The 27889-nt window shown below is 46.2% G+C and overlaps 1 protein-coding gene across 4 annotated transcripts in view; it reads right to left on the bottom strand.

The window, feature by feature from the left end:
- The window catches only part of MTOR (mechanistic target of rapamycin kinase), a 2476747-nt gene that overhangs the window by 675540 nt on the left and 1773318 nt on the right, over window positions 1-27889 (bottom strand). For all 4 annotated transcript variants that reach the window (XM_069609933.1, XM_069609934.1, XM_069609936.1 and 1 more), the window contains 2 exons: window positions 6675-6857; window positions 5959-6093 (listed from right to left, as the gene is read on the bottom strand). In XM_069609933.1, the coding sequence (XP_069466034.1) occupies window positions 5959-6093; window positions 6675-6857 (318 nt within the window). The remainder of the gene's footprint in view (window positions 1-5958; window positions 6094-6674; window positions 6858-27889) is intronic.

Genomic DNA, 27889 nt, shown 5'->3' with positions numbered 1-27889 from the left:
GCAATAGAGGAGTTACTCTATTCATCAGGGCAACTTGCTCGAGTCACATGAGCACTTGATCAGCTAAAATGCTATAGTTGAATGCAGATGGAGGTTTCCCATCATTGTTGTGAAATTTGCGTTGCTGAAAATAAAGCTCCCTTTAGCTGTGACAACAGGCAAAGAGGGCAGTCTCTACTGCTCATGACTGCATCAGACAGACATACATCTGGCCTTTTATTATAGTTAGACAGATGTGCTGCTTGTCTAATAACCCTTTTTTGCCTTTCTCTCCACAGCTACAGTTGACCATGCAAACCAAACGTGCTGCTGCGTTTCTGCTTCTAGCTCCAACCATAAACCAAGCCATAGCCACACTAGCAGCCCTTCACATCCTTTCACTCCACTTGCTTATCAAAGACAGGGGCCTAGGTAGGTCTTTCCATCAGTAAAGAAACACAACTACCCCTCAACCTCATCTCTTCTTTGGAGCACATTTATGTTCAACTCCTTGAAACAATTCTTTCAATTTATTTTTTCGGGATTTAGGGCTTCTGCTCAAATCTCTGCCATTAGAAGTCGCATCCATATTCATGGCCTCTGCCCTTCAGCAATTCAATGAACCTGCCCTTCTTTCACCAAGCTCCATTCTCTGTTCCTTAATCACCTGGCTCAAATGTTGGCCTGGCTCAATGGCTTTCCATCTGAAACAAGTCTGATAATCCCTCCAGGCCTCTGTCCAATTGTTGCAGACTCTGGCCCTCGTGTTCAACCCTGGATTGCTACTTCCATCCAACAGCTGTAATGTGCCTTCTTCTATGGTCCAGGCACAAAACCTGTTCCCCTATCCTTCCTTGCTTTCTACAAGGAATAAACACACAACACATGCACACACCCCTCAGTCAGCGGTGCTGCCGAGTCATGCTAGTACACCAACCTTATATCTTCTCTTTCCTCTCTATAAGCAAGCTATCAAAGACCCTTTAATTGCATGATCACCCTCTTGACTATTCTTCATTGCTTCCTCTTTCTCTGGCAATGACTTTACCTGCTGCTTTTCTGCTAAAGCCTGTGTCACCCACACTAAGGTCCTCTTCCTCTTTCCGACCACAATCACCTGCACTCACTTCTTCAATTTCCTCAGATTATTTCCCTACAACTCTGGCTGAGCTTACCTACCGATCTATTCTATTCTACCAACAACTTCCTGTACACTGGGAGCTTTCCAGCAGGCTATAAAATGGTAATTATCTCCCACTAATGAAAAGGTACAGGTGACCCCAAAAATTGTGCTAATTACCAACCTAATTAATTCTCACTTACTAATTCTTTTATTGTGTGGTGTTCAATCGCTTTACCAAATTCATGGAAATATATGGCCCCAGCAACCTTCTCCAATACAGGTCCTTTACCCATCATTCCATGGAAACAGCGCTCAAACATGTCTTTAACTGTACTGCCTATCATTCCCAACTATCTGCTATTCTCATCCTACTTCTTTAGCTTGGCTGCCTTGAATACTGTTTACCACTCCCTCCTGCCTAGCTGGTCCATACTTTCAATTGCCTGTAATGGTGGAACATCCTCTGCTACCCCTCTACCAGTCAGAGTCTCACACAGGTCTGTCCTATGTCTCCTCAACTTCCCCTCTTTCACCCTGCATCACAAACTACCTTGCCACCAAATGGCAATGGACAGAGCTATGCTGCATGATGGTTAACTCCTACAAAACTGAGGCAATACCCGTATCTGAAACTCATCCATTTGTTGTAGTTTCCCCACAGGCACCCTCAGCCCCATTTCCCAGGGCTTGCAACCTTGGGATTCTCCTTGACTGCAATCTGAAAAAGTTAATTAGCCCCAACTATATGGCTGCCAGTTGCAACATTCGAAGGATCTGTAAAACCTGTCCCTATTTTCACCTTTCATTCTTCTAAGACTGCCCTCTCTACCCTTCTCCTAAGCAGGCTGGGCTATTGCTCCAGCATCCACATGCAAATCCCTCACTACTGCTTTTATACACATTTGCTACTCTACCCTCTTCAGCCTCACCTGTTCTTCGTCCGATTCTATGCACCAAATTCATGTGGGGTGCACAACCATTCCCTCTTTAAGTTCATTCTTCTTGTCTACAAATTGATCTCCATGGGATAGCTTACCCCTCGAAAATGGTTACTGGCAACTCACTCCCCCTCACTCTACCATTCTCAACCTCTGTTAACTATTCTCACTGTGCTACCTGTCACTTTCACGCCTTTCTCTCTACTTGTCAATAGAACTTTCTATACCCTAGCATCAAGCAGATCCCCACTTTATCAGTGATCAGGGTAGCTAGCGCATGAGTTAACCTTTGGCCTTAGATATGGGGTCATTGTGCACTTTGCAAGATCAAATTGCATGGTAGGAATGACACAGCCCATCATCCTTCCAATGTTGATAAAATGAGTAACAGTAACGCCTGTTATTATAGTGATTAAAAATAGGAGTAATCCTGCAAATAGAACTATATAATGACAAATTATTATTCAAGACTGCTCTAAGAACCATCTCCTTTCCCTGTAAGTAGCACCCATAATGGAATATGGTATACCCCCTTATTGCAATCAGATCCCCTATCTGGCTGGTTCACATGTACATAGGTATACATACTGCATATGATCATTTTGTAATATGTTTGTCTGAAATCATTGTGTGTTAATGTCTCGTGTTCCAAAGCTTACACAATACACCTAGCTAATAGATCTGTCCTTGCATGTCATTTACTAATCCAATGTCCCCAAACCTGGGATAATCCAGTCACTCATACATGTTCATGTGCAGAGCAGCCTCCCAAACATCTTCTCCCTACCCAAATAAATACTCAAAATGTATAATTATAGGGGCAATGGGTAACACAATTGGTTTAATTAATTGGATGCAGTAATGTGTTAAACTGGTTTTCACACCAACAATCAATACTGCAGGCTTATTTGCATATCTTATATGACAGATGTAAAGGTGGGATGCATGTGATTTCACTGAATTTCCTTCCCTAAAGGTGAAATCTTCGAATTTATTTTTCTTCAAATTTTTCTTTCTTGGAATCATTATACGTGGGGAGACCGCCCACGTACTCCTACCTTATTCTATCTCCTCACCCCATCTATGTTTTAAAATGTACCCACTTACCCAACCAACTTTGAATAAAAACATTTTTGAAGATTTCACATTAGCTGGAAACGGATTGGGTCAAATGCACTGATACGGTAAAGCTGTAGACGGAGGAGACTGGCACACAAGTGGCATAGTGGCTGCTACAGACTTTTATTCACCAAGAGAATAAAGGGAAAACCTAACTTCCCCTACTTGTTTAGGGGTCAAATAAAATGCTAATGGGTTTGTCAATGTCCTTGTAAACTAAAGAGTCCACCATCCTGTGTCAAAATTGTAGCTCCCCTTACACTTGTACCTAAACTAGAAAGTTGTATCCATGTTCCTGGTCCCTTCTCCTGGACTTGGTAGCACAGTTCTGGTTGCAAGTTCTTAACGAGGGGGAATGGCTCCCTTCCCCTGTTCCCAATACTTCACCAACAAAGGACTTTAAATCCTGTAACACTCTGTATCAGAAAGGTTCTCGGTTTCCTCACTCCAGGGTGAATGACTTCCTGTCTCTTGGTTAGATTGTCCATTATCCTGTAGATGTAGCACTACCAGGAGAATTACTACCTTCTCCTAGTATCTTGATTTCACGGTCACTTTACGTTCAGCGATACGCAGGTGGAATGACTCCCTTCCCCTGATGATCCTTGTTTCACTGTTTTCCTTCTTTGTCACTAGTTCATTTACAAGTATGGTCTTGGCCCAGGTTTCCCCAGAATAGCCCCCTTGGTCTTCTGGTTTGCCAAGTACAGCCACAAGGGAGAGGGTCGCTCTGTATGGCCTTTTCAGATAGTGGGTCACAGGGCCAGGTTTCCTTGTCTCTAGACTTGGGCAGACTTGGTTCACTCTCATGCCAAGTGCTGCCACGAGGAAGATGACTTCTACTTCTCACTTCTTGGGGGTTTGGGTCCCAGACTCGTATTTTTCGCGTTAGATATTTAAGGTTCTTCTTTACCCGAGGGGGTTACCTTCTTGCCCCTGCTTTGTGGGTCTTGCTCTATTAACTTCTTCTGAGTCTTCTCCGATTCTGTTGTGCCCCCCGCCAACTGTCCTGGCAACCCAGGCACCTTTAGGGTTTCCGCTGGCGTGCTCTAGTCAGTCTTGGGCTCTTCCTTCTCGGGTTGCTTCCTTCACCTTCTGATGTAATGTGGTGGCTCCGCAGTCTCGGGTCCCCCGCAGACGGTGCGTCTGTACCTGATCGCACAGCCCAGATTCTCTGCGGGTCTGTACCTCTGCTTCACAGCTTCCAGGTCTGTCCTTCAATGTTGGACTGTGTGGGGACATCTCTGCCTTCTCGTCAGCATCCCAGTCAGCAACACTCCTTCCACGCCAGATTGCTTTCTCGCTTGCGGACCCTCCAGGGAGGGCTTGACAAACTCCAGAGTCTGTCTTCTGTTTTTATGTTGGTGTTGGTAGTGGCTCTTAGGAGAGAAATAGAATGCTCACACCTACTTCTGGTAGTGATCGTAACAGTTCCGCGCCTCCTCCTCGTCTCAGTCTTTTTGATGTAAGTCATAGTTGGTAGTCTGGGCTATTCTTCGTCTCTGTGGATTTTATGTCACTGTCCCTACACAGGTACATGGGATGGTTGAGTATATTACTGGGCTGTACCATAGGTGTAGGAGAGGTAATCGGGAGGGGGTTTTACCACATATGTCTGTCCCTGTCCCAAGAGGCATCTCCCCATGAGATCCTCCTTCTGTACACAACCCCCAGGGGGACTATCGGGTAGTGGCCTCACCTCCCTGGCCTCATGCAAAGGGGCTCTCCCTTGGGAGAAAGTGACAACATCTAGGGATTTGTCACACAGAGGATAAGTTACATGTAAACTGTACCATTTCAGGTTGTATGAGTTTTATTTATTTTTATTTATTTGTAGGGCGCCGAAAGAACACAGGCATCGGGCGCCAACATAAAGACAGGACATCAAGGACAATACAAAGAAACAAGACACTTGGTCAGTGGAGGTAGACCAAACATTGGTGTGTTCAGTAAATATTGCTGTCTGGTAGTCCAATTTATTTAAACAGGTGTGTTTTCAGTTTGTTTTTCGGAAAACAAGGTGATTTGTGTCTAATCTTAGGTTTAGGGGCAGGCCATTCCAGATTGTGGCTGCACGGATCGGGAAGGCTCTGACTAGGCTGTTTGCTTTCTTGCGTGCTTTTACTATGAGTCCTAGTGCTTCTGACCTGAGTGAACGTACTGGCAAGTATTGGGTAGTTTGTTTGGAAACAAGTGACACTACAGGATATGGCCTGCACTAGCCTATGTTATGACACCAAACTCTTCCATATCTTGATACAATGTGATATCAAAGTGTTACATGTAGTTTAGCACACAAGGGTTATCCCTTAGTTAATGTGCTTGGATTTGGCTTTAGAAAACTATGGAATGGAAACTCCCCATCCACCTCCTTTTAATAGAAAGGCATTTCATTAGGCCAACACATTTCATCCCATAGCATTTCCTCAGGGTCATACTATTTACTATGGGCCTGAGGGAGTGTTTACCAAAAGAAAACACGTTGGCATGAAAGAACACATGTCTATTTGCATAAAGTAGCTGCATGGCTTCTTCAATTTCTGCATTTCCACATTTGTGTGCTTGGACTGGGCATACCATCTGCAGTCTATGAGTGCCCCTTTTACGATTCCTATTTAAACTTTCTCAACTGTGGATCAGGTTTCAATGTGAGAAAAGTTATGTACAGAACATGCACTGAAGGAGGCAAATACCATTCACTGAAAGAAACAAATACCACTTATCAGAGGTGAGAAACAAACCCCTGATATTACTATGTAGTAGGCGGTGGCTCCATTGTGAGGTTGACCACTCACTCACCTGAGGTAACTGCTTGGAGATGCGTCGGAACACGTGATAATAAAGGTCCCAGGCCTGTGTGAGGTCTTTCACATTGCCCGATTTCATGTACTTCCGGCACCACTCCTGAGCCTCCATCAGATCTCGACCATACGCCTGTGGAAAGTAGAGACAGAAACTGATACTCGGCCTTATGACGGTCCAATAATATGAGATATCCAGATTAAAACTTGTTTAACATCCATCTCCATTCCCACTTCCTCTGTATGTTCTGCTAGTGAGGTTATGGGTTACCATTTAAGGCTACAAAAAAAAAACATATGATGTAAATGGACTTCCACAACACCTAGCACTCATGACGTACATTTGAGTCCACCTGAGGCTTAAACAGCGCACCCTGATGATGTACATTCAAATCTACCTGAACCCTAATCATCGCACTTTCACGATGTATATCAGATGCCCACCTGAGGAAAAAACATCCATCAAACGCCAATCGGAGGGAAAAACATCCCACGCTTATATGTATGTAAGACTTCATCACAGGCCACAACCCAAACCACCCAACATCATGACGTATAAGCTGCACTTTCAAGACATGCCCAAAGGTTGATATTGAACTTTGCATCTTCCACATCATTGCAAAGTATATATTACATTATATTTGTACCCTTTTATACTTAATAGTGTGATGACATTCTAGATTGTAAAAGCACTACATATTTTCCATAAGGTACCTGATTGAAGGATGTTTCTTTCAGAGTCTGGGGTCCACGCTCCATCATGGCATGCAGGGGCTCCAGCACAGCAAACATCCCCTTCACGTTCCTCTCTCCAAAGTACAGGCGTGATGCCTCCTCAAGGCCTTCGTGCCACATCTCATGCCACAGAATAGCCACACGGATTAGTTCCTCGCTCACCTGCAGCGAACACAGGACATTCAGCACACTCAGTACCAAACACAAATGTTTCAGAGGAGAAACTCTGGAGTTATGCCTCTATCTATGACTCACCAGGCACTCATATAAGTCAGCTGTTCACATAATCACAGTGCAGGCTTGTTCTTCTAAAGGCATCTAAAACTCTGGACTTTCACTAGATTACCACATGTTCCGTCACTGCTGTGAGTGGTCAGAAATGTGAAGCAGACTACGTTGTGAAGTTTTCTAAACAAATGCCATTTCATTATATTCAATGGTTGCATGAACACCTCACCATCCCTTCTCTGATGAAGATTTCCCTAAAATAAGCTAAAGCGAACACTCTAAAATAAAAAAGGATATCTATCCCCTACACTTATACATAAAACCAATAAATATGGAAATGCATGGCAGTTCAAAGCAACAATGATTGCATTTTCATTATAACCACAGTCTCTCTTCACAACCTGGGTGAATTCCCCTTCCCCACGCTTAAATACGATTCTGTGCCACAGTTCAACAAAAGGACAAAAGGAAATCCTGGTTTCAACAAAGGCTCCAATATCATCTTATGCCACTTCAACTTGACAGCAGAAAGTTCCAACACAAAAAAGTATTAAGCTTCTTTTCTTCCTTGAACAAGTTCTCAGTTCATCAATAGCAACAATAATTGTTGTGGCCAGGATAGTTTGCCACAACAAATAAGCTCCAAAGACATATAGTTCCTTCACAACAGCTTTACTCAGCTTTTCATTCAGCACCACAAACATGAAATGTCTCTGTCAAAACCCCTTGGTAGCACTTCAACGTCTACCTGGTTTACTCCCATGCCAGGCTTACTTCTTCAGGTTTGTCATCCGGGTATAGTCCCCTGACCGAACAACGTTTGACATCATCAGTGCTTTGAGGTTTAGAAAAATTGACAAGAGGTTCACAACAACTTCATGGTCTTCAACACTTTTCAACTTTGGCACTTGCAACAACTCTTCAGGGAAAACAAGATTCACATTGGTGCTCTTTAATATGTTTCTACAAATGTTGCTCCTTTCCTGGATATCGCTTTCCCAGAAGGGCAGCCTTTTTGCCACTCTTTTTTCCCTACTACACCAGTCACCAATCACTGCCAAGTATAGGGTCTCTTTCTGCTTCTCCCTTGAATTTGGCAATCTGGCTTTATACCAGCGTTCACCACGTGTTGGATTAAGTATAGACAACAAGCTTCTCAGCTTGTGGAACTTTCATTAGCCCCTTCTGCTGTTGGTAAAGTGACTAAATTGTGCTTGCTTAGGTTTTAGTCTCTCTTGGCTTGGGCAATGTATGTAGGTCTTAGCTTTGACCAATAGTCTCTCTCGGCTTGGGCAATGCTTGTAGGTTTTAGCTTTCACCAATATCACCCCCTTGGTTTGCTGGGCTTTCCACCAACTCACACTTTTACCATTACAGTAATTTAACTTGGTTACAATGTGCTGCTTTTCGCTAGTTAGCGATTCGAAATCACCATGGGAATAACTTTCCCTCCTATGAGAGTTTGGCCTCTGCTGCGGTTCAATAGTTTGGTATTCGAAATTGGGTTCTGCACTTCTTTCATTCCTATGCGAGCGTTGCTCACTCGCCGGATGCCTGCCTGGGCCGCACGAGTGGCGAAGGAGTGCTCCAGGATCACTACAAACCTGTGAACTCACCAGGTAAGATACGCAACTCCATTTCCCCCGCTGCAGCTTGCAAGACTTCTCATTCTGCATCACCCTGCTTCTCTGCAAACTGCTTCGTTTAGTCTGCCTTCGCCAGAGCCACCTGCATTTGCAACGTCTCTTGCTTCGGAGGTCTTTTGATACACGCCAGCCACCAGAAACGTCACTGAGGCTCTCAGGTACACGCCAGCCACCTGAAACGGCCTTCGGGAAGGGAAAGCTTCCCTTGCCTTCGCTTCCTGCTGCGCAGCCTCTGCAAACTTGGCATCCCGTGGGCAAGCTTCCCTCCTGCACGCTTCCCGCTGCATGACCTCTCCCCTTCAGACTCCAGGAGGCACAGAGCCTCTCAGGGCCGGCAGCTGCAATCTGCCACACATAGGTCGCGGGGTCTTCTTTCTCCTTCAGCTTCAGTTTAGGCTGTCGGCACAAGTCACGCTGCTGCAGTTGCTGCTTCTTACTACTACTGCTCTTCTCCTGCTCTCCTTTGGCCTGCACCTCAGGGGGCTGTTTAAGCCTCCCTCAGGTGTGGGTCATTTGGGTTAATTACTGGACTACTCATGCAACATTGCACCTCTTCAGCCCTCTTCCTCGTCCCCGTACTTAGAGAATTATGGGACTTGAAGTCCCTAATGATAAAGTTGGGTTTCGGAGCTTGATTTTCACTTTTGGACACAAGTTTATTTCTCCCAATGTTCTTTAAAGGAATTTCGTAAGAATAAGTCACCAAACTTGATTGACAAGGGATAGGCAATTCTTTTAGGCTTGTATTATTCATAGACGTTCGTTCACTGTACCTTAGGGCGTCAGAGAGTTCTCCCAAGACCTAGGAGTTTGTGATTGTTGTCACTCCTATTTATGTATGCATCATGTGGAACAGCAATATAGTTATTACAACAAGCCATTACATACTTGGGCATGGTATAGCTAGCCGCCCTAGAGGAAGAAAAATACTGCGTCCCATCCCACAGATTCCTCTCATTCCCCTGGGCCTTTTCTCCTCCCAGGTGATCCTCCCGCAGAACACCACCCCCAAAGTCAGGATCAGAAAGCATCTGCCTTTCCCTGGCCACCAGGGAGGAGACTTTAGGAATGGAATTATTGAGGAGTCCATAGGATTCATCACACTGCACTGTCTACTACTAGGTAGACCGTTGCCTCAAGGGCGCAAAGAATGAATAAAGGGTGTTTTGGTTAATCTGCCCAGAGTCCACCTTCTTTTCCTGAGATCTAAACAAATTCGGCATGTTGTGTCAAAAAGCCAGGTCATATTATGAACCAGATCAAAAGAACTCACAGGTACCTATGAGACACACACATATACACATTCTCAGTGATTAAGTCACATTATCTAGGTGTCCAAAAAGGACACAGGGGACTAGGAATGCCCAAACGCATAGAGAACAGCAAACAATGGAGGTTTCCCCAAGGTCCGCCCAACTGCCCAAGACCAGGTCCGGCTGCAGGAAACAAACCGTCTCCACAACTAGAATATACAGCTGTGAGCCATGTTGTTAATTTAAAAGAAACCTCTGCCACCACTCCCAAGAAGCAAGAGGAGATTGTTAGGGATATTTTTCATTTTTATGCCAAATCCCCTCTACCACCTGCAAGTCCCCCAACACTTTTTGCTGGACTCTTGGACCTTTTTCTTGTTCTCCTGAATGTGGGGAACCTTTTCCACCTCATTCATTATTTTTTGCTCTGACCATGGGAACCCTGCTCATTATTTTTTTACTTTGTTTTATGGAGTCTTGCTTTGCGCTCCATACTTTTTAATGCATCTGTGGTTCAATTTTGCAGCACACACCATCTTTTGTGCAGTGCAGCTGGGAGCCCTTATTCTTCTTTAAAACAACTGTTCTCAAGGATAGAGGAATAGTTTTTATCCGTAGCTTTTACTTTTTTGAGATCAATACACACCACTCTATCTGGAGTGCTGATGGGTAACCTTGTATGCCCTTTTTCACTGCTCCTGAACATTTCTGTTACAGTGACAGGCATACCTGAATGTCTGTTGGCAGTGGATGTGTTCCACCGATTTATGTGCATTTTTCCTACCCTGGCTGTGTTCACAGGCGCGGAAGCGCACAGAAGAGTCACCATTGACCCACAATGGAGGGACACATTCTCTTTTCACCATTTCTTGTGGGCTAGTCCTTTCTTGGCATGCCTTCTACCAACCTGGGTGGGCGAGGTCCTGGTCTGACTTTTGTCATTGGCGGGAATCCCATGGGAAGCCTGCCAACCCTCGGAGTGTCTGTGAAGACAGGAAACGAGGGAGGATTACGAAACTCTGCAGCCCGTTGTCTTCTGGCATGCCTGCTTGGATCCAGTTCCAACTAAGATGCTGGCTGTCCGAAAAAACAGCCACCAATGAAGTTTGAATGATGCATGACTGCTGATTGGCTGGGTTCCTGCATGAAAGCTGAGGATCCTGAGGCAAAAGACAAGTCGACCACTGGAACAGAAGAACCGAAGAAGACCAGAGACGCCTGCAGCACCTTCCAGCAACCGGTGAAGCCTGCTGAAGTGACCGATGCTGTCCTGACAACGTTTACGAATCGACAGGGAAGTTCCAAAGGTGGACATAATCAGTCCTAAAATGACCTGCAATATGAGCCTTCCCACGACGTGCTGCGGCCTTCCTGGCATGCATACCGCCAATACCCTGGGACCTGTGAACAACCTGCAGTGCATCGTCTTTCCGTGAACAGCCTCTTCTGAAACTTTGGTGAACTCCTTCAAGACCTCCAGAAGCAAGATGCCCCTCCTCAAAGTCCCCCACCAGAGTGCAGGACCAAGCAAGTGCGGAAAATCGTTCAGACGAGAACAGTTCCCCATTGGAGTCTGTGAAAAGGTGCCAAAACTGCAGACCGACGTTGGAGCACGAAGAATCACTGGCCGAGAGGCCTTTCTCTACACTGCTGTGGCCAAATCCCTTCCAGAGTCCCTCATTCCGTCACCACAACCAAGGAACAGGAGACTGTGTCCACCGCTGCTGCACCTTGCAAGAATCCAGCTGCATCTTCTTAATAAATCCTCAGGTACTGTGGTACTCGTGTAGTACTGTGAGAAACCTGAAGGCGTCTCACCCGCTAGTCACCAAGGATCTGTCATCCAGGTGGCCAGGACACGGCCATCGCTTTTGGATCCAGCTCCTGGGGGTGCACCATTGCGGGAAGATCACCTGGGTGAGGGGTCTTCGGGGAGTGGGACGTCGGATTGCGAGATGCGGTATCCCATTTCCTGTAAGACCTTTCTCCTATCCTACAAGGTAGGATACTTAGGAACTGAAACACCCCCCCCATACACAATACGAACACTTCCTCACGGACAGCTCGCTATGAGAGAAAACAGACTAACACCCGAGCCATATACCTGACATGTTCCAATACGATAGTCAGGCAGTGTAAGGCAATCACTGACCATCACACACACCCGATTTCCATTACATTTTCCCACATGGATAAAAGGCGGAGAACGAAAGCACACTCTGAGTGAGTCACAGTACACAAGGAAACAGCAGTTCCAAGATGCCAGTTTAACATAAGGCGAAAGACAGCAAAACAGAAGGGGATCGCAAGGAGGGAAGTGCCCTTGACCTTTTCGACTAGGAACCGTTACCTCGTGAAACCTTGGGAATAGAAAGTGTAAGACCAGGAAACCGTCTAAAGAATCCTGCATTGTGTGTTGGAGGTACCCGGGGCTCTCCCGCATCGATAATCAAAGCGGGGAGGATCGCCTGTACCGTGGTACTCTTCTTAGCTCCTAGACAACACGGCCGATGAGTTGGGGAGGCTGATACCAGACCTGTCTGTGTTGAAGCCAAGGTTGCAAGTAGCAACATTGTACGGTGAACACTGAAGCAAACAGTGTATGAAGTGTATGTGATAACCAACGCAAGTAAAATTGGAAAACAGATGAGTGATTGAACTTTGAAACCAAGATACAATACCTTAGACAGAGTGATCCAGCACCACATGCGTGCTCATTTGAAAGTCTCTGTACGGTACCCAACTGAGATGCTGCTAAAGGTAAAGAGTGACAAAGAATTGTGAATCGAAGTGGTCCTGCAACAGGTCAAGCAAAATCCTGTGCACAATCAAAAGTCTTCTATGTTAACAGAATAAAGAAAGTTGATGACAAATTAGAAGAAGTTGGTCCAAGCCCGAACGAAGATGATCAGCTGAGAGCTTTTGGTTAGAGCAAGTTTGTGGTAAAGTAAATAAAAATGTGGTCCGAGCCCAGCGGAGTGAGACTGATTGAATGTTGTGTTGAAATAAATTTGTGCCCGGCTGAGGGGGATCGAGGGTGACTAGTGAATTTATTTATTTATTTTATTTATTTACATTTATATAGCGCACAAGCAGCCCAGGGGCATTGAGGCGCTGTTACTTGCAATGAACTTAGTTACATGGTACAGGTAAAATAGCGGATGTTGACACATTGTAAATGTTGCAGGATGACGTACTATTGTTACAAGTATTGCTTTTGATCATATGATACAGTATACATGGGGTAATCGTGCTAGTATGTCTAGCCTTAAGTGAACAGGGTAGTCTTCAGCGTTTTGCGGAAGGTGGTGAGGGAGGCCTCTCCACGGATAGTGTGTGGTAGGGCATTCCAGTGCGAGGGCGCAAGGTAAGGGAAGCTGGATCCGCCCGCTTTTGCTTTTTTTACTAGAGGCACTGAGAGCATGTTGGTGTAGGGTGATCTGGTTGGCCTGGTGGAGGAGACAGGGTGTATCCTTTGTGAGAGGTATGCAGGCGCAGTGAGGTGGATGCACTTGTGGGTCAATGTCAGGGCTTTGAATAATATCCTTTCTTTTATTGGGAGCCAGTGGGCTAGTTTTCTGGCCTCAGAGATGTGTTCTCTTTTTGCAATACCTTGGGCTGCCCGGAGCGCGTTGTTCTGTATTACTTGTAGTCTCTCTAGGTTTTTTTTAGAGGTTCCTAGAAAGAGTATGTTACAGTAGTCTAGCCTAGAGCCGGTGATGGCTCTGGCTATGTTAGTGCAGTTCTCTTTGGAGAGAAATGTTCTGACTGCATTGATGAGTTTGGCATGATATGCCGCTGCAGAGGCAATTGCATTGATTTGCCTGTCCATGGATAGGCTAGAATCCAGATAAACTCCCAGGGTTTTGACAGATTCGGAGACTGGAATTTTAATGGAATCAATGGTGAAGTGACTGAATTGGGCATCTAGATTCTTTAGGGTGTCGGGAGAGCCTACCAGTAGGAGTTCCGTCTTGTCAGAGTTGAGGCATAGACCGTTGTCTGCCATCCAGGCTTGGATGGTATTGTAAAGGTTGTTGAGGGCCAGGGAGTCAGTGTTGTAGTTGCCTGTGAGAGTGATGAGGATTTGAGTGTCGTCGGCGTAGTTGGTGTATGAGATGCCCATGGCGTCGAGGATGAGGAAGAGGGGGCGTGTAAAAATGTTGTATAGCGTGGGGAGAGGCAGGAGCCTTGGGGCACCCCACAGAGTATAGTGGTTGGTGATGCGGCGGCTAAGTCGGAGAATACTTGCATGGTTCTGTCTTGTAGGAAGGAGGTGATCCATGCTGTAGCCTCTGGGGAGAATTTGGCCGTGGTGGTGAGGTGGTGGCATAGGACGCCATGATCCACAAGGTCGAAGGCCGCTGAGAGGTCTAGGAGTAGGAGGAGTGCAGGTTTGCCCAAGTCTCTCGCATCGTCCATCTGGTTGTTCAAGTCAAGTAGGGCGGTTTGTGTTCCGTGTCTGGGGCGGAAGCCGGATTGGCGGAGACCAAGGAGTTTGTTCTCTTCAAGGAAGTGTTGAACCTGCAGGTAGGCTGCTTTGTCCAATATTTTGAGGAGGAACGGGACGGTGGTTATGGGTCTGTAGTTATTGGGGGAGGTGGGATCGAGCGTTGGTTTCTTTAGAAGAGGGCGGACCCAGGCTTCCTTGAGGGAAGCAGGGACTATCCCTGTGGTAAAAGAGGCATTTACAAAGGCTGTTAGGAAGGGAGTTAGCGGTTCTGCGCAGTCTTTGATAATGGAAGCTGGGCAAGCATCACCTTTGCAGTTAGAGGGTTTAATGTTCCTCATTATGTTGATGACATCTTTTTCCTGAATGGGTTTGAAGGAGAAGGGTACGGGGGGATCAGGGGCAGGCGGTGGGACTGGGATGTGTTTACTCGGTAGGGCTTGTTTAGTGGCTAATATTTTGTTTTTGAGGAGGCTAATTTTGGATTGCATGGCCTTCTGTATTCCGTCACACCAGTCCTTGTCTTTGGTGAAATTCTGGGGGGCGGGAGTGGGTGTTTCGAGTTCTCTGAAAATGGTGAATATTTCTTTAGTACTGGATTGGGCTTCCAAGATTCTGGATTCAAAGGATTTGGCTTTGGCTTGGGTGATTGCCTTTTTGTATTTGGTGGAAAGGGCTTTGAAGATCATCTTATCTTTTTCAGAGTGGGACTTTTGCCACTGTGTGAGTGTGGCTTTTTTCTCGTTGCGGAGTGAGAGGAGGTCCGGCGTGAACCAAGAATTGGAATGTGCAGTGGGTTTGGATTTTCGAGGTTTGAGTGGGGCAATGGTGTTGATGGCTGCTTTGATGGCAGTATCATAGGTTGATGCGAGTGTTTCAGGGTCTGAAGAGAAAGGTGGTCTGAAGGCTGGGCCTTGGAGGAAGGGCAGTAATCTCTCCTTAGTGAGATGGCGGGAGCTTCTGGCGAGGCAGGGAGGGAGTGGTTGGGGTGAAGGGGTAGCAGGGGAACTAGCGGTGGGGATGCTGAAGGTGATAGTGTGGTGATCGGACCATGGGGTAGGAGTGTTTCCAGTGATGATGAGTGGACAGTTGTGCTGTGCTATCCAGTCCAGCGTTCTGCCTTGGGTGTGAGTTGGGCTAAGTATGGTGTTCTTGTACCCTAGCGCCTTGAGGGCAGAGTCGAGGGATTTTGCTGCTACGTCCTTACTATCCCGGACCCTAGGTTGACATCCCCCAGGAGAATGGCTTTAGACTGCTTTTTGAGGTTGTCCGAGAGGAGGTGGATGAGAGAGGCTTGAAAGTCTCCTGTTGGGCCTGGTGGGCGGTATACGGTGTGCACAGTAATTGTGCAGTGGGGGGAGAGGGCTATTTTGACTTGGAGATAGTCGCTGTTGTTGTTCAGGGATTTCTCTACCTTTCTGACAGAGAGGTAGTCTTTGGCGATAATTGCTACACCTCCACCTTTGGAGAGGCGGTCTTGTCTAGTAATGGAATAGCCAGGAGGTAGGGCAAGTGAAAGCGCCGGGCCAGAGGCCTCATGTAGCCAAGTGAATCACCTGAGAAGTTGAGTATGTGTGAAATTCTAAGAGGAAAGGAACTTATTGTTTGTTTGTCGCATCAGGCCCTCTGGAAGAAGAGACTTTGAAAGGCAAAGAGACTTGGGCACAGAAGGCCCTGATGCTCATGTCTGAACTGCATCCTCGTGCCAGAGAAGCCAGAGACTTTGCTAATCTCGAGTGTGCCACCTTGTCCTGTGCTGAAAACGTGGGGAAGGGAGGCCAACAGCCTGAATATCCTGACATATCATTTCTTGAACACTTTTCTTTTGTATAACATTGTTTCCCACACTATTTGTATTTAGAAGTAAAGATTGGCAATACGTTTATTAGTATAGGCCCTTTTATTTTGTCAAGACACCAGTAGGACTGCGTTATTATTATTTGATGGTCGTAGCTTGCTCCCATCTTTAGATTTAGGATTAGATAGGCATTTTTCAAATCCTTTTTGAAGTTCAATAAACACCCTTTAACTGTGGTCACTTGTGTCTGCTTACTGTTGATACCAGGCCTTCCTTACATGTGGTGTTAGAAGTGGGATGTGACTCAATTGTGCAAATTGGGGAACGCTAAAATTCCAGAAGCTTAGTCATAGAGCCTCCGACCCTTCTATTGACACAAAAGAGTACATAGGCTTTGATATCTGTAGCAGCAGAGAAGCTACTATCCCTCCAGGGAAAAGAGGAATGATTCCCACAACTTTTGATACCCCCTCTTGGGTGTTATATAAGATTGGCTCCAAATTCTGGCCTGGAAGTTCAGTTTAGATGTCCTAGTGGGCATCAAAAATCCCGACTTCCGGGGGGGGGGGGGGGGGGGGGGGTTTAAAGGTTCGCTTCCAGAACCATGGCAAAAATCCATTTGAAGTACATTGTGGGGACAAAATTGCACAAGGAATTCTTGAAAGGGCTTTATTTCCTCGTTTTAGAGAGAGTGAACCGGAAGATACTGAAAGAGGTACCTTAGACTTTAGGGAAGCTCATGAACCATCTACCATTGACGCAACATGGGAATAAGAGCCTGCCATCCTTCTCGACCTAGCCTTCGCCAGCGAAATGATCCAGCACTCGCAGATGCTTTCTTGCATGTGATTCCTGAAGGGGAAGGATTAGAGAGGGGAAGTCCCTTCTTCCAAAGTCAAAGATTACTGTACAGAAATAAAATATCCACAGAAGGTCCAAGTAAAACTCAGTTAGTAATCCCCAAAACCCATCGGAAGATCGTATTAGAGACTGCACATTCTCATTAGACAGGGGGACACTTAGGACAATCTAAGACCCAAGCACACCTCAGTGGGAAGTTTTACTGGCCAGGTATGCATACTGATATAAAGAACTTCATTCAGACATGTTAAATATGTCAGACAACGAGTACTCCTATTCCCTTGCCTGCCCCTCTGAATCATTTACCAATAATAGAAGTCCCTTTCTCAAGGATTGGGAACGATATCATTGGACCGTTGGAAACCTCGAAACTGCGTAACACATATGTCCTCGTAATAGTCGATTACACTACCAAATACCCTGAGGCATTCCCTATCCATAACAACACCACCCAGCACATTTTAAAACACCTATTACTATATTTTTTCAAGGTCGGGTTTCCTAAGGAAATTCTAACGGATTAAGGATCCAGTTTTATGAGCAAACTCATGGGTGAAGTCAAGGAATTGCGAAATATCGCCAACTTCAGAACCTCAGTTCACCATCCCCAAACAGACGGATTGGTATAAAGATTCAATAAAACCCTTATAAATATCATAAGAAAGTTGGTAGATATGAATAGGAAGGACTGGGACGCATTATCCCCTTGGCCCTATTTGCAGTTAGGAAAAAAAAGCAGGCGTCCACTGGATTCTCTCCTTTTGAGCTACTTTATGGTACAGAACCTAGAGATGTCTTGGACATGCTCTGTGAGATCGGGGAAGAAAGAGAAGAGGCACCCATTCCCCTTTCGCAAACGGCCACCAGATTGAAGAGCATATGAAACTTGTTTGAAATCTAGTCTATACTCATATGGAAAAAGACCAAGCACAACATAAGTCCACCTATGACAAAAAGGTAAACTTAAGATCATTTTCAATAGACCAAAAGTTACTAGTCCTCTTACCTACCTCAGAAAACAAACTTGTCTCAAAGTGGAATTGTGCCGAATGTTAAAACAAACAGGAACCTGTACCTATAAGGTAGCCCAACCTGACAGGAAACAAAAGATCCATCTCTACCACGTAAATATCTTTAAAAAGTGGAAGGAAAATCCTTCCGCCGCCAATGCCAAGATATTATCCTGTTTGGTAGCCGAAGAAATAGATAACTTTGAATTAATTCCCCAAGAGCTGTCTAGTCAACTACAAGAACATGTAAAAGATTTACTTACAACATTCCCCGGTGTATTGCCTGAGAAACCATGAAGAGTGCAAGGCATTTATCACTATATCAAAACTCCCAGGGGAAAAGTGGTCCATCTGAAACCATATAGAATCCTGGAAGCCCGTAGACAGATATTGGTTGAGGAAGAGAACAAAATGCTAAGGGCAAATATCATCGAACCCTCTTCAAGCCCATGGTCCTCCCCTATAGTATTTGGTCACAAAACCTGACCAGTCCTGGAGGTTTTGCACAGACTTCTGCCAAGTCAACGCCATCTCTGATTTCGATGCCTATCCCATGCTGCACATTGACGAATTGATTGATAAACTCAGAAATGCCACCTTTCAATCAACCCTAGACTCAACCAAGTGGTATTGGCAGGTCCCAGTGCATGGACCTGATGAGGAAAAGACAGCTTTCTCGATGCCCCAGGGACTATTCCAGTTCAAAGTCCTCCCTTTTGGCTTACACAGGGCCCCTGCCACTTTCCAACAATTTATATACAGAATATTACAGCCCTACTCGGATTTCTGTGGGGTTTATAGTGACACGATATAATCATTTATTGTAAAACTTGGGAAGACCATCTTTTACAACTCTTTACTGTTATGAAAGCCCTCAGCGAAGCCGGCCTACCTGCCAATCCATCCGAATGAAAGATGGCTCAATCAGTCATACCTCGGCTTCTTTGTAGGGAATGGTAGTGTCCAACCTCAACATGAAAAAGTGAAAGCTGTCCTAGATACCCCCACGCCTAAAACTAAGAGATCTCAAAGCATTTCTAGGGATAATCAGTTATTACTGTAGGTTTATCCCTAACTTCTCGGACAGGACAGCTAGGCTGACAGACAAATTAAAGAACACCGAACCCCAGAAAATTCATTGGACTGACAAGGACGATGTATGTTACAACATTCTAAAACGAACATTGTGCCAGAACTGATCCTAAAGGTAGATTTCTCAAAGGAATTTTTGCTGTAAATAGATGCCTCCCTTACACGAGTCAGAGTATTCTTGTCACAAGATTGTCTCCAAGCCTCAACCTCACCGGCGGGGGATTTGCCTTAATCTTCCCTGAGTGGGTTCCTGCTTCCATTTTACCTACCAAGCTCTACTCTTCCTTTGAAGGTCTGGTTTGCAAGTTGGTCATCTTTCTCATCTCCACCCTGACCATTGACACCATTTAAAGGCCTCCAGGCGCCACCACCCTGTTCCTCTCTGAATGGGCTGACTTTTGCTCTTCCTTACTTTCATCCACATCCAACCTCCTCCTACTAGGTGACTTCAACATCCAATTCGACTACCCAGGCTCTGCATCCATGCTCTTCACTGACCTCTGCACCTCGCTTTCCCTCTCCATTCTGCCTTCTAGGCCTACCCACTCAGCTAGGACACACTCTGGATGCACTCATACACTTTGACCTCTCTCTCCTCCCCACTAGTCACCTCTCTCTCATGGTCTGACCATTCTCTCCTCTCCTCCCACTTGAGTCCCCCTGCCCCCCTGACCGCCCCTCCGATAGTCCCACCAACCTCGTTCGCTAACATCCGCCCGCTGAAATTAGTGTCTGTGGCTGCCTTCGCTTCCAATTTCATCCTCCCTTAAATCTCCCTCACTCTACCTCAGAGTCTGCCATTAGCAACCTCATCCTTTGCATCACCAATACTCGTGACATTCTTGCCCCAGTCATGAGGATCCGCCTGAAACCGGTCTCTAAGCTTAACACCTGGTACGACACCCGGCCCTGAACCGTTAATGCAGGGTAGCAGAACGAAAACCGCAGCGTTTTCCAACACAATAACGTTGTATTTATGTTTGCGGTCGCTTCAAAAGCGACCACAAACATAAATACAATGTTTTTAAAGCTGCGGTTTTATTTCTAAGTTTTCCGGGCTCCTCCAGCCTCTGGGGTAGCTGGGACTTGTCTGGCACCTTGGAGGTAGGCATCATGACAGTAGATGGAACGAACTAAGTAATTGGAAGAGATGAAGTGGACGAACGGATAAAGTAGAGGAACGGATGAAATAGAGGAACGGATGAGGTGGATGGAACGGATGAGGTGGATGAAGTAAATGGAATGAGTAGACGGAACGGATTGAGTAGACGGAACGGATTGAGTAGATGGAACAGATTAAGTAATTGGAAGTGATGAAGTGGACGAACGGATGAGGTGGATGGAACGGATGAATTGGATGGAACGGATGAGGTGGATGGAACGGATGTGGTGGATGGAACGGATGTGGTGGATGGAACGGATGTGGTGGATGGAACGGATGTGGTGGATGGAACGGATGTGGTGGATGGAACGGATGAAGTGGATGGAACGGATGAAGTGGATGGAACCAATGGAGTAGAGGGAACCGATGGAGTGGATGGAACCGATGGAGTGGATGGAACCGTTGAAGTGGAAGGAACGGATTAAGTTGATGAAGTGGATGGAGTGGATGGAGTAGATGGAATGGATGTGTAACCGCTGTAGTAGATGAAACAAATGCAGTGGATGGAACAAACAAAGTGGATGGAACAAATAGAGTAAATTAAACGGATAGAGTAAACGGTACGGATGTAGTGCCTGGTCACCGGCGCGTTACTGATAACCACCATATCACACTACTACGCTTACTCTCTCCTTTACACCATCACTCAACTAGAACACAGCTATACTATGAAACATTCGGTATAGCTGTTCTCATACTAACATGACCACACAAAAAAAACCCACCACCCTAATTAAACACAGCTAGCTGAGCACATACTGCTAGCTTATGCGTCTCCCCAGGCCTCACGCAGCCAGAACTCAGTCTGGGTGTCCACCCTCCAGACTGAACATCCAACTGACTTCTTCACCACCACACCTACCGCTAAGAAGCAACTATCATGCAACTACCATACCGGCTGCACACCTATCTGGTGCGCCCACACACTATACGACACTCTCTCTCTCTCTATTGACTCGAACTGCGGTTCCCGAGAGCGTTCAACCTACCAGCGCTTTAGATAATAGCAATGATACATAAGGCGCTATATAAATGCCAAGTAACATAACATTGATTGCCACACTTTTTTAATTTAGAATTTAGGCTTGGCGATAGGCTTATTAGTATAGGCCCTTTTATTTTGACAAGACAGCACTAGGACTGCGTTATTATTATTCGATGGTCGTAGCTTACTCCCATCTTTAGATTTAGAATTAGATAGGCGTTTTTGAAGTTCAATAAACTCTCTTGAACTGTGGTCACTTGTGTCTGCCTTACTGTTGATACCATGCCTTCCTTACAGTACATACCTCAAATTATTCTGTCACTCCTTTGTTGCTATAGTGCCGATTCCGATGTTTGCCCATATTGTTCGCCCAGGCCCAACAATTGTGCGCCCATAGGGAGTCTTTCCCAATGTCCCTGAAACCTTTTTGACCAACAAGAACCTTTTACTTACTTGTAATTGAAGAATCCTCTGAAACGTTGCCTTTGCTGCATTTGTACCTTGTCTGCTTTAACTCCAATCTGACTTTGATGAACTCATAGCTAGATAGGGATGGGCTGCTAAAGCCTTAAGGCCTCTGAAAAGTAATGCACATATTTTAAAGTACTGGCCTGCTGCTGTTGGTGTTGCTTAACCTTTTTATTCCTACAACAGAATATTTTTGTAGTTGCTATATGTAAAGACTCCACTGGGGTTTCTATACTTCTGCCCTCGATATGGTTGGGACAGAAGCACAGAGAACCCAGCCAAGGTTCTCTATATGATAGCTATGGACGAGCAACCAAGGCTTAAGCTCTCAGGAAGTGATGCAGGTTGGTTCTTAAGTAAAGTGAGTCCCCAAGAACCCACAAAGGAATGTCCACACACTATGTTAGGTGATAACACTGCTTCTTTATATAAAATAAGGTTCAGTAAAGTATATACATATAAATAATAAACACTTTGTACTATTCAAATAATGACAATATAATATAAACTCTATGCAGTACCACACAATACTTAGATAAAAAAAATGCACCAACTGCTGACAGTCTTTAAAAGGCATGTGAATTACTAGGCAAGGGGTGACTGCATAGATTAAGGAAGAAAGGCAGGTTTGTTTCAGAACATAGGCAGTATACTTTCCTTAGACTTAAAGAGTGAAAAGGTGTGTGGATCCCCCCCACTGGGCAACCTGTAAAAGAAAAGTCAAGGTGTACTTTATCTTGCTTGTTACAGCCCAGTCCAAATAAGTTCAATAATGATCTGCTTTTCTTTTTATAGTTTCCACCACCCCAAAGAACTTGGGATGCCATAGAAGAACAGGATCCATGAAAAATCTGGGATGCATGGATGATTCCTGAGGCTGGAATAAACTCTTCCTCATCACAGTACCTTTGGTACCTTGGCAGGTGGTGGAGTTTCTTGGCTTTACTCGACGGGACCCCTGAAGGATGGACCCCCTTTGCAAGAAGGAGTCGCTGGGATACCAAGGCCAAAAGAAAAGGAGAACACAGACAGTACCCGAAAGGCAGCACTTACGGTCTTTGCAGTGGTCTCCGCTGGTGGGTCGTTACTCCGACTGTGGATGTCCCACGAAGGTGAAACTTGCTGTGGACTCCGAAAAGGCCTGGCTAAAGAAGATAAGATCGCTGGGGACCTTGGATGCCTTTCGGTGGCGATGGATGCAGTTGCAGAAGTAGGTGTCGGGTTTTGGGATTTCAACGACTTTTGATTCTTCTGTGCTGCAGTCGCAGTACGGCCCGCCGGATGGCTTCTGGCAACCTGGACTCAACCACTGAACTGGACCACGGACACTCACCAAGGCTGGACCCTCAGGACGTCTTGGATTTTGGTGGCAGGAAACCCACCGGCGGACCTTCTGCACACAGCGAACTGGGATCTTCTTCGGTGGGAAAAAAAGGCCAGATGTTGTGTCAGGAAAGTCCCTTGAAAGATTCTTTGCTCAGGTGGAACCTTCGCAGCTGTGCGTGTCAAGCAGCACTATGCCACTGAACCCCCTCTTCTGGGTGGTAGACAGCAATCTGGCTTCCAGCAGTCACAAACACTCCTCTGGACCCTTGGCTACACAACTAGACTTTGACTCAAGATGTCCAAGCACTCCTCTTCTGGACTCACGAAGACCCCTTCTCCAGATGGCAGGCACACAGGACTGGCTTCCAGTGCACTTCTGATGAAGAGAAGCAGGTGCATGATGGTCCCTCGTAGCTCGGGAAAGGTCTCCTATCCAGGTCTTCTCTTGGATCAGTCCTTGGAAGAACACAGCAGCTTTCAGATTACATGAAGAAAATGCAGCAGCAGACCTTTTACTCCAGCTTAGTTCCAGGTAACAGCTTCTTCTTGCTTCAGCTTTGACGTCAGCTTCTGGACAAATTGGTGAGTGAGAGGTCCCCTGTTATACACATTTGGTCCCCATTCACTCAGGCTGAGCCAGGCTCAGCAGCCAATCATTCGCAAGTGCATTCATGCAGGCAGGCAGCCAATCAGGCTCACAGGCATTCAGGTCATTCAATCCACCCAAACACCCATGATGCAGAATGTAAATTGGAGTAAGCACCGAGCCTTTCATAACACTAAACTGCATTCACTCCAGTTTCAGTCAGGGCGGTCTCAGGAATTGTGTCAAACATACCAAAACCAGACACCTACAACATGGAATGTGAGTTCAATTCAGACTCCATTCATAGAGGTCCCACCCCAAAGGTGTACCCACAACACACAACCCCTGGGAAGGCTCCAGTCACTCTGACAGGGGGCAGCGCGAGAGATAGATATGGTATTGCCACCCAACAGCCAGTCAGGAGAGGGACAGAGTCAGGGCACCTTTCTTTGGTACCAGAAAATACAGTGAATACCACACTGACCCTCACTGATCGGGAGGCACCTCTTTCACCGCACCTTTCAACAACAGTTCTTCTTGGAGTTCCTGTTCCAGATGTATGGGAACGGGGGTGGTCTGTGTGGGGGTCTTTGCAAGAAGGGTAGAAAGTACCCCCATTGGATGAGCTGCAATGCCCAGGCGTAGGAGGAAATCTCCCGCCATTATTGCACGTGCTTTCCAATCCTCCCTCCAACCGGGGAAACATGGGGGGAGAACTGAAAGCAGCTTTGTGCTGGTGTCGGCCTACTGCTGCTGGCCCCTAAAGCCCCCCCCTTCCCCTTCTGTAGCATGGGAACGCCTCAGCCCTTGCCTGTGCCTTTCTCCCAAATGGGACAAACCGATGAAAGCCTCTACCTCGCAAGGAGAAGATGAAAGATGGTTTAGTTGGTTGTTAGACAGCCAAGCCCAGTGACTTTGCAGCCAACTGAGTCCTTGAATTTTTCTTAGGACTCATCGGCCCTGGGGCCAAACAGATGCTCGTCATCAAAGGCAGCGTTGAGCAACTTTGATTGAACGTTGGGGCAAAACCTTGAACTGTGCAGGTAAGCTTGCCTGCGCATTACAGTTGCCGAGCCCCTAGCCTTGCGCAATCTGCAACTTTCAGGCAGGATTGCAGGCTTTGACAGGCTACCTCCTTGCCATTGTCTACCAAACGCAGAAAACCACCCTGCATTTCCCCTTCGGGGATGTGCTCTGCTGCCTCCTGTAATGTTCTTCGCAGGCCGCAGGTATATTTGGCAAAAGTGCACGAAGCGTTCACAGAATTGAGAGCCATGCTACTGGGAGAGCCATGCTACTGGACGAAAAAACCTTCTTGGCTAAAGGGTCTTATTCTTTCGACTCCCTATCGGACCGCAAGTTGGAGGTTGACTTAGACAGCCTTGTATTAACCGTGGCTGCCTGGACCACTAATCCCTCAGGCATAGGATGAGTCGACAAGTAGAGGGGATCTCCCCTAGCGGGTTTATGTTTTTTTGTCAACTGTGAATCCACCAGAGGGGTGGAACAGTGTCTTTGCCACACGCAGGCAATGGGGTCTGCAATTGCTGCACTGAATGGCATTGCCCTCTCAGTAGGTGGGCCCCTATCAAGGATATTTGTGAGCTTGTAGGCTGACAACAGTTTCACCGGAGCACACAAGCCTAGGGCATCCCCCAACCTCCCACCGTGTTCCTACATTGAGCATTTGCATGGCCAAAAGGTAAGGCCTGCTTTGTCTCTAGGTCGGGGGAGGTATCTAAGTAGCGAGTGTGTTGCAGGCCTCCTGCCAAGTCGATCAGGTCAGCGAACAAAATAGTTGGCACCTGACCCTCTTGGCACTGGTTGAAATGCAGCAGCCAGATCCCCCATCATCTCTGAAAATGGAGGTCATTGTCTCGAAAAACATTGTTCGGGACTGAGCAACAAGCAACTTCTCAAATATCGGTGCCGAGATCGCCTTGATGGCAATTGTGATAGTGTCGACTGCAGCTTTGAAGGCATCATCGACTTAGCGACGGTCACGACCAAGGGTGCAGAAGTCAACGCGGCCTCTCTGAGGCCGGTAAAACCTGGGCGTGACTGGGAACTCCTGGCATGCAGCATCGACGGTTGCTCTGTGCCCGCCTTTATCATCTCAAGCATCTGCTCCTTAAAGGCTTACCATTCGCCCCTCGATGTACTCTAGCTGAACTGGGACCTCTTCGGAAGAATCCAATTCATACCGGTGTTAATGACAATGTTTCTTTTTGTGAAAAGAGGAAGACGAGTGGCTTCTGGAGTGTGACTCCTTTTTTGGCCTTCTAGTGGCACCTGTCCGCGTTTTCTGGAGCGGCATCCCCGTCTCCTATTCGGACGATCGAGTAGTCGACTGGGGCAGCAACTACGACAGAAGGTGTCCCAATTTCAGTTTTGTTGCCTGCTTCCGTAATGAGTTTGGGTTCATCGTCTGACACGTCCCGCAACCTTCGGTGACTTGATCAGCGCCAAGGCACTACGCGCAGAGTCTGTGCGGGTTGATCAGAGACATTTTGGAATTGCAATCAGTGCATCTCTTAAAACCAGATGGTTTGGGAGTGGACAATTTATCAAAATGTCAAATTTATTGTAACAATTTCACAAAAACAGTGAGAATTCCTCTCACGAGAGCCGTTCCAGATCGGCGTGCCAAGTGTGCGGAAAAAAGGAACTGGGGACGTGGTGACACGGTATATGCACGATGACCAACATCATGTCCGTAGTCGACGACCACTGCAGTCTTGATGGATGCACAGCCGAGTGTGGGTGCACTAAGCCCCCAGTAAAAAAGGTATCCGAGCAGCTGACGGTGGAAGGGATATCTATCAGATGAGGAACCTGTTGGAGAAAGCAATCCATTGAAGGGGTACCCTGCTTGAAATGAGACAGGTGTTGGTATTCAACCTATTTGCTGGTGCCGAATGAGGACCGGGGTCTATGACCCATCCTGGATCTGAAGCATCTGAACTTATACTTATGCAAGGACAAGTTCAAGGTAATGACTCGGGCCCACACTCTTCAGGCCTTGGACCTGTATGATTGGCTGATCTCGCTGGATCTCCATAATGCTTAATTCCATGTGGTCATCTACAGGAAGTACCTGAGATTTAATATGGGGAATGGTCATTACCAGTTCAAGGTCCTGTGTTCGTTCTTTCTTCAGCACCCAGGGTATTCACCAAGCTGCTGGCTGTGTTAGCAGCTCACCACACAGGGGATAGTATTCATGTTTTTCCCTATCTGGACGACTGGGTCATCTGAGCCTGTTCCCTGACCAGGCGTAGCCACATTTTTCTCAACTTTTGGACCTTTTATAGATGTACATGCTGTTGAATGATATGATAGTTTATTTATATAGCGCGTGTACAAAATGTGTTTCAAAGCGCTTCCCAATATTCGCAGTTGTTAGGCTGGGAAACCTCGGAAACCTTAAAAGCAGTTTACATTTAAATGTTAAAACTGCTGCCCCTTTAGTGCTCTTTTAAAGTAATTTTGGGTCCTATTGCCCCAAAGCCAATAGATAGATCCCTTTTTAGCTCCATCCCCTGAGGCCAAGTTCAATGTTAGGAGTCCTCAAAATTTCTCCTTCGTTTGACGACTTTGAATTTTGAAGCATTTGTAGCACGCACACAACAAACTTAATCGTATCCTGGCGCAGATGGTAATATTTCATGGCGCGAGAACATAATCATGATAAGAACAGAAGACACAGAACTTGAAACAAAGCTGAACAATCATTGGACTTACTTAAATAGGTAACTCTTTAAGCCTGCTCTAAATTTCAGCAGGGAAGTTGCCTGTCTCAGGCTCAAGGGAAGACTGTTCCATAGTCTGGGTCCAGCCACTGAAAAATATTGATCACCTCTTGATCTGTACTTTGTCCTTGGAATAACGAGACAAAATTGATCTTTAGATCTTAGGGCTCGGGTCGGTTGGTATCGCTTCAATTTATTAATTAAGTAGGCCGGTGCCAACCCATTCAGGCATTTGTAGACCAAACACCCTATTTTAAATTTAATCCGATCGTCCACTGCCAACCAGTGCAGTGATCGGCAGAGACCAGAAGTATGGGTGTTTTTGGCTACATCAAAGACCAATCATACTCCCGCATTTTGAGCCTTTTGGAGGAGATGGATCTGATTGGCTGGAACTCCAGCCAACAGTCCATTGCAGTAGCCTAGATTGGAAAAGGCTAAGGCCCCAACCACCAGAGCATGATCAGTATTAGGTACATAGGGTAGTGCTTGACGCAAAAGGCCATCCCAGGTCACTATGCCAAATACAGCCAAGATTCTTTACTTTATTAGTACCCCGGCGAGAGACAATCAGAAT

This window comes from Ambystoma mexicanum, chromosome 8, assembly GCF_040938575.1.
Source record: "Ambystoma mexicanum isolate Mex_15411 chromosome 8, UKY_AmexF1_1, whole genome shotgun sequence".
In the NCBI taxonomy this organism is placed as follows: domain Eukaryota; kingdom Metazoa; phylum Chordata; class Amphibia; order Caudata; family Ambystomatidae; genus Ambystoma; species Ambystoma mexicanum.
Note: the sequence above shows the minus strand (reverse complement) of the source record. Positions and strands in the feature narration are given on the sequence as shown.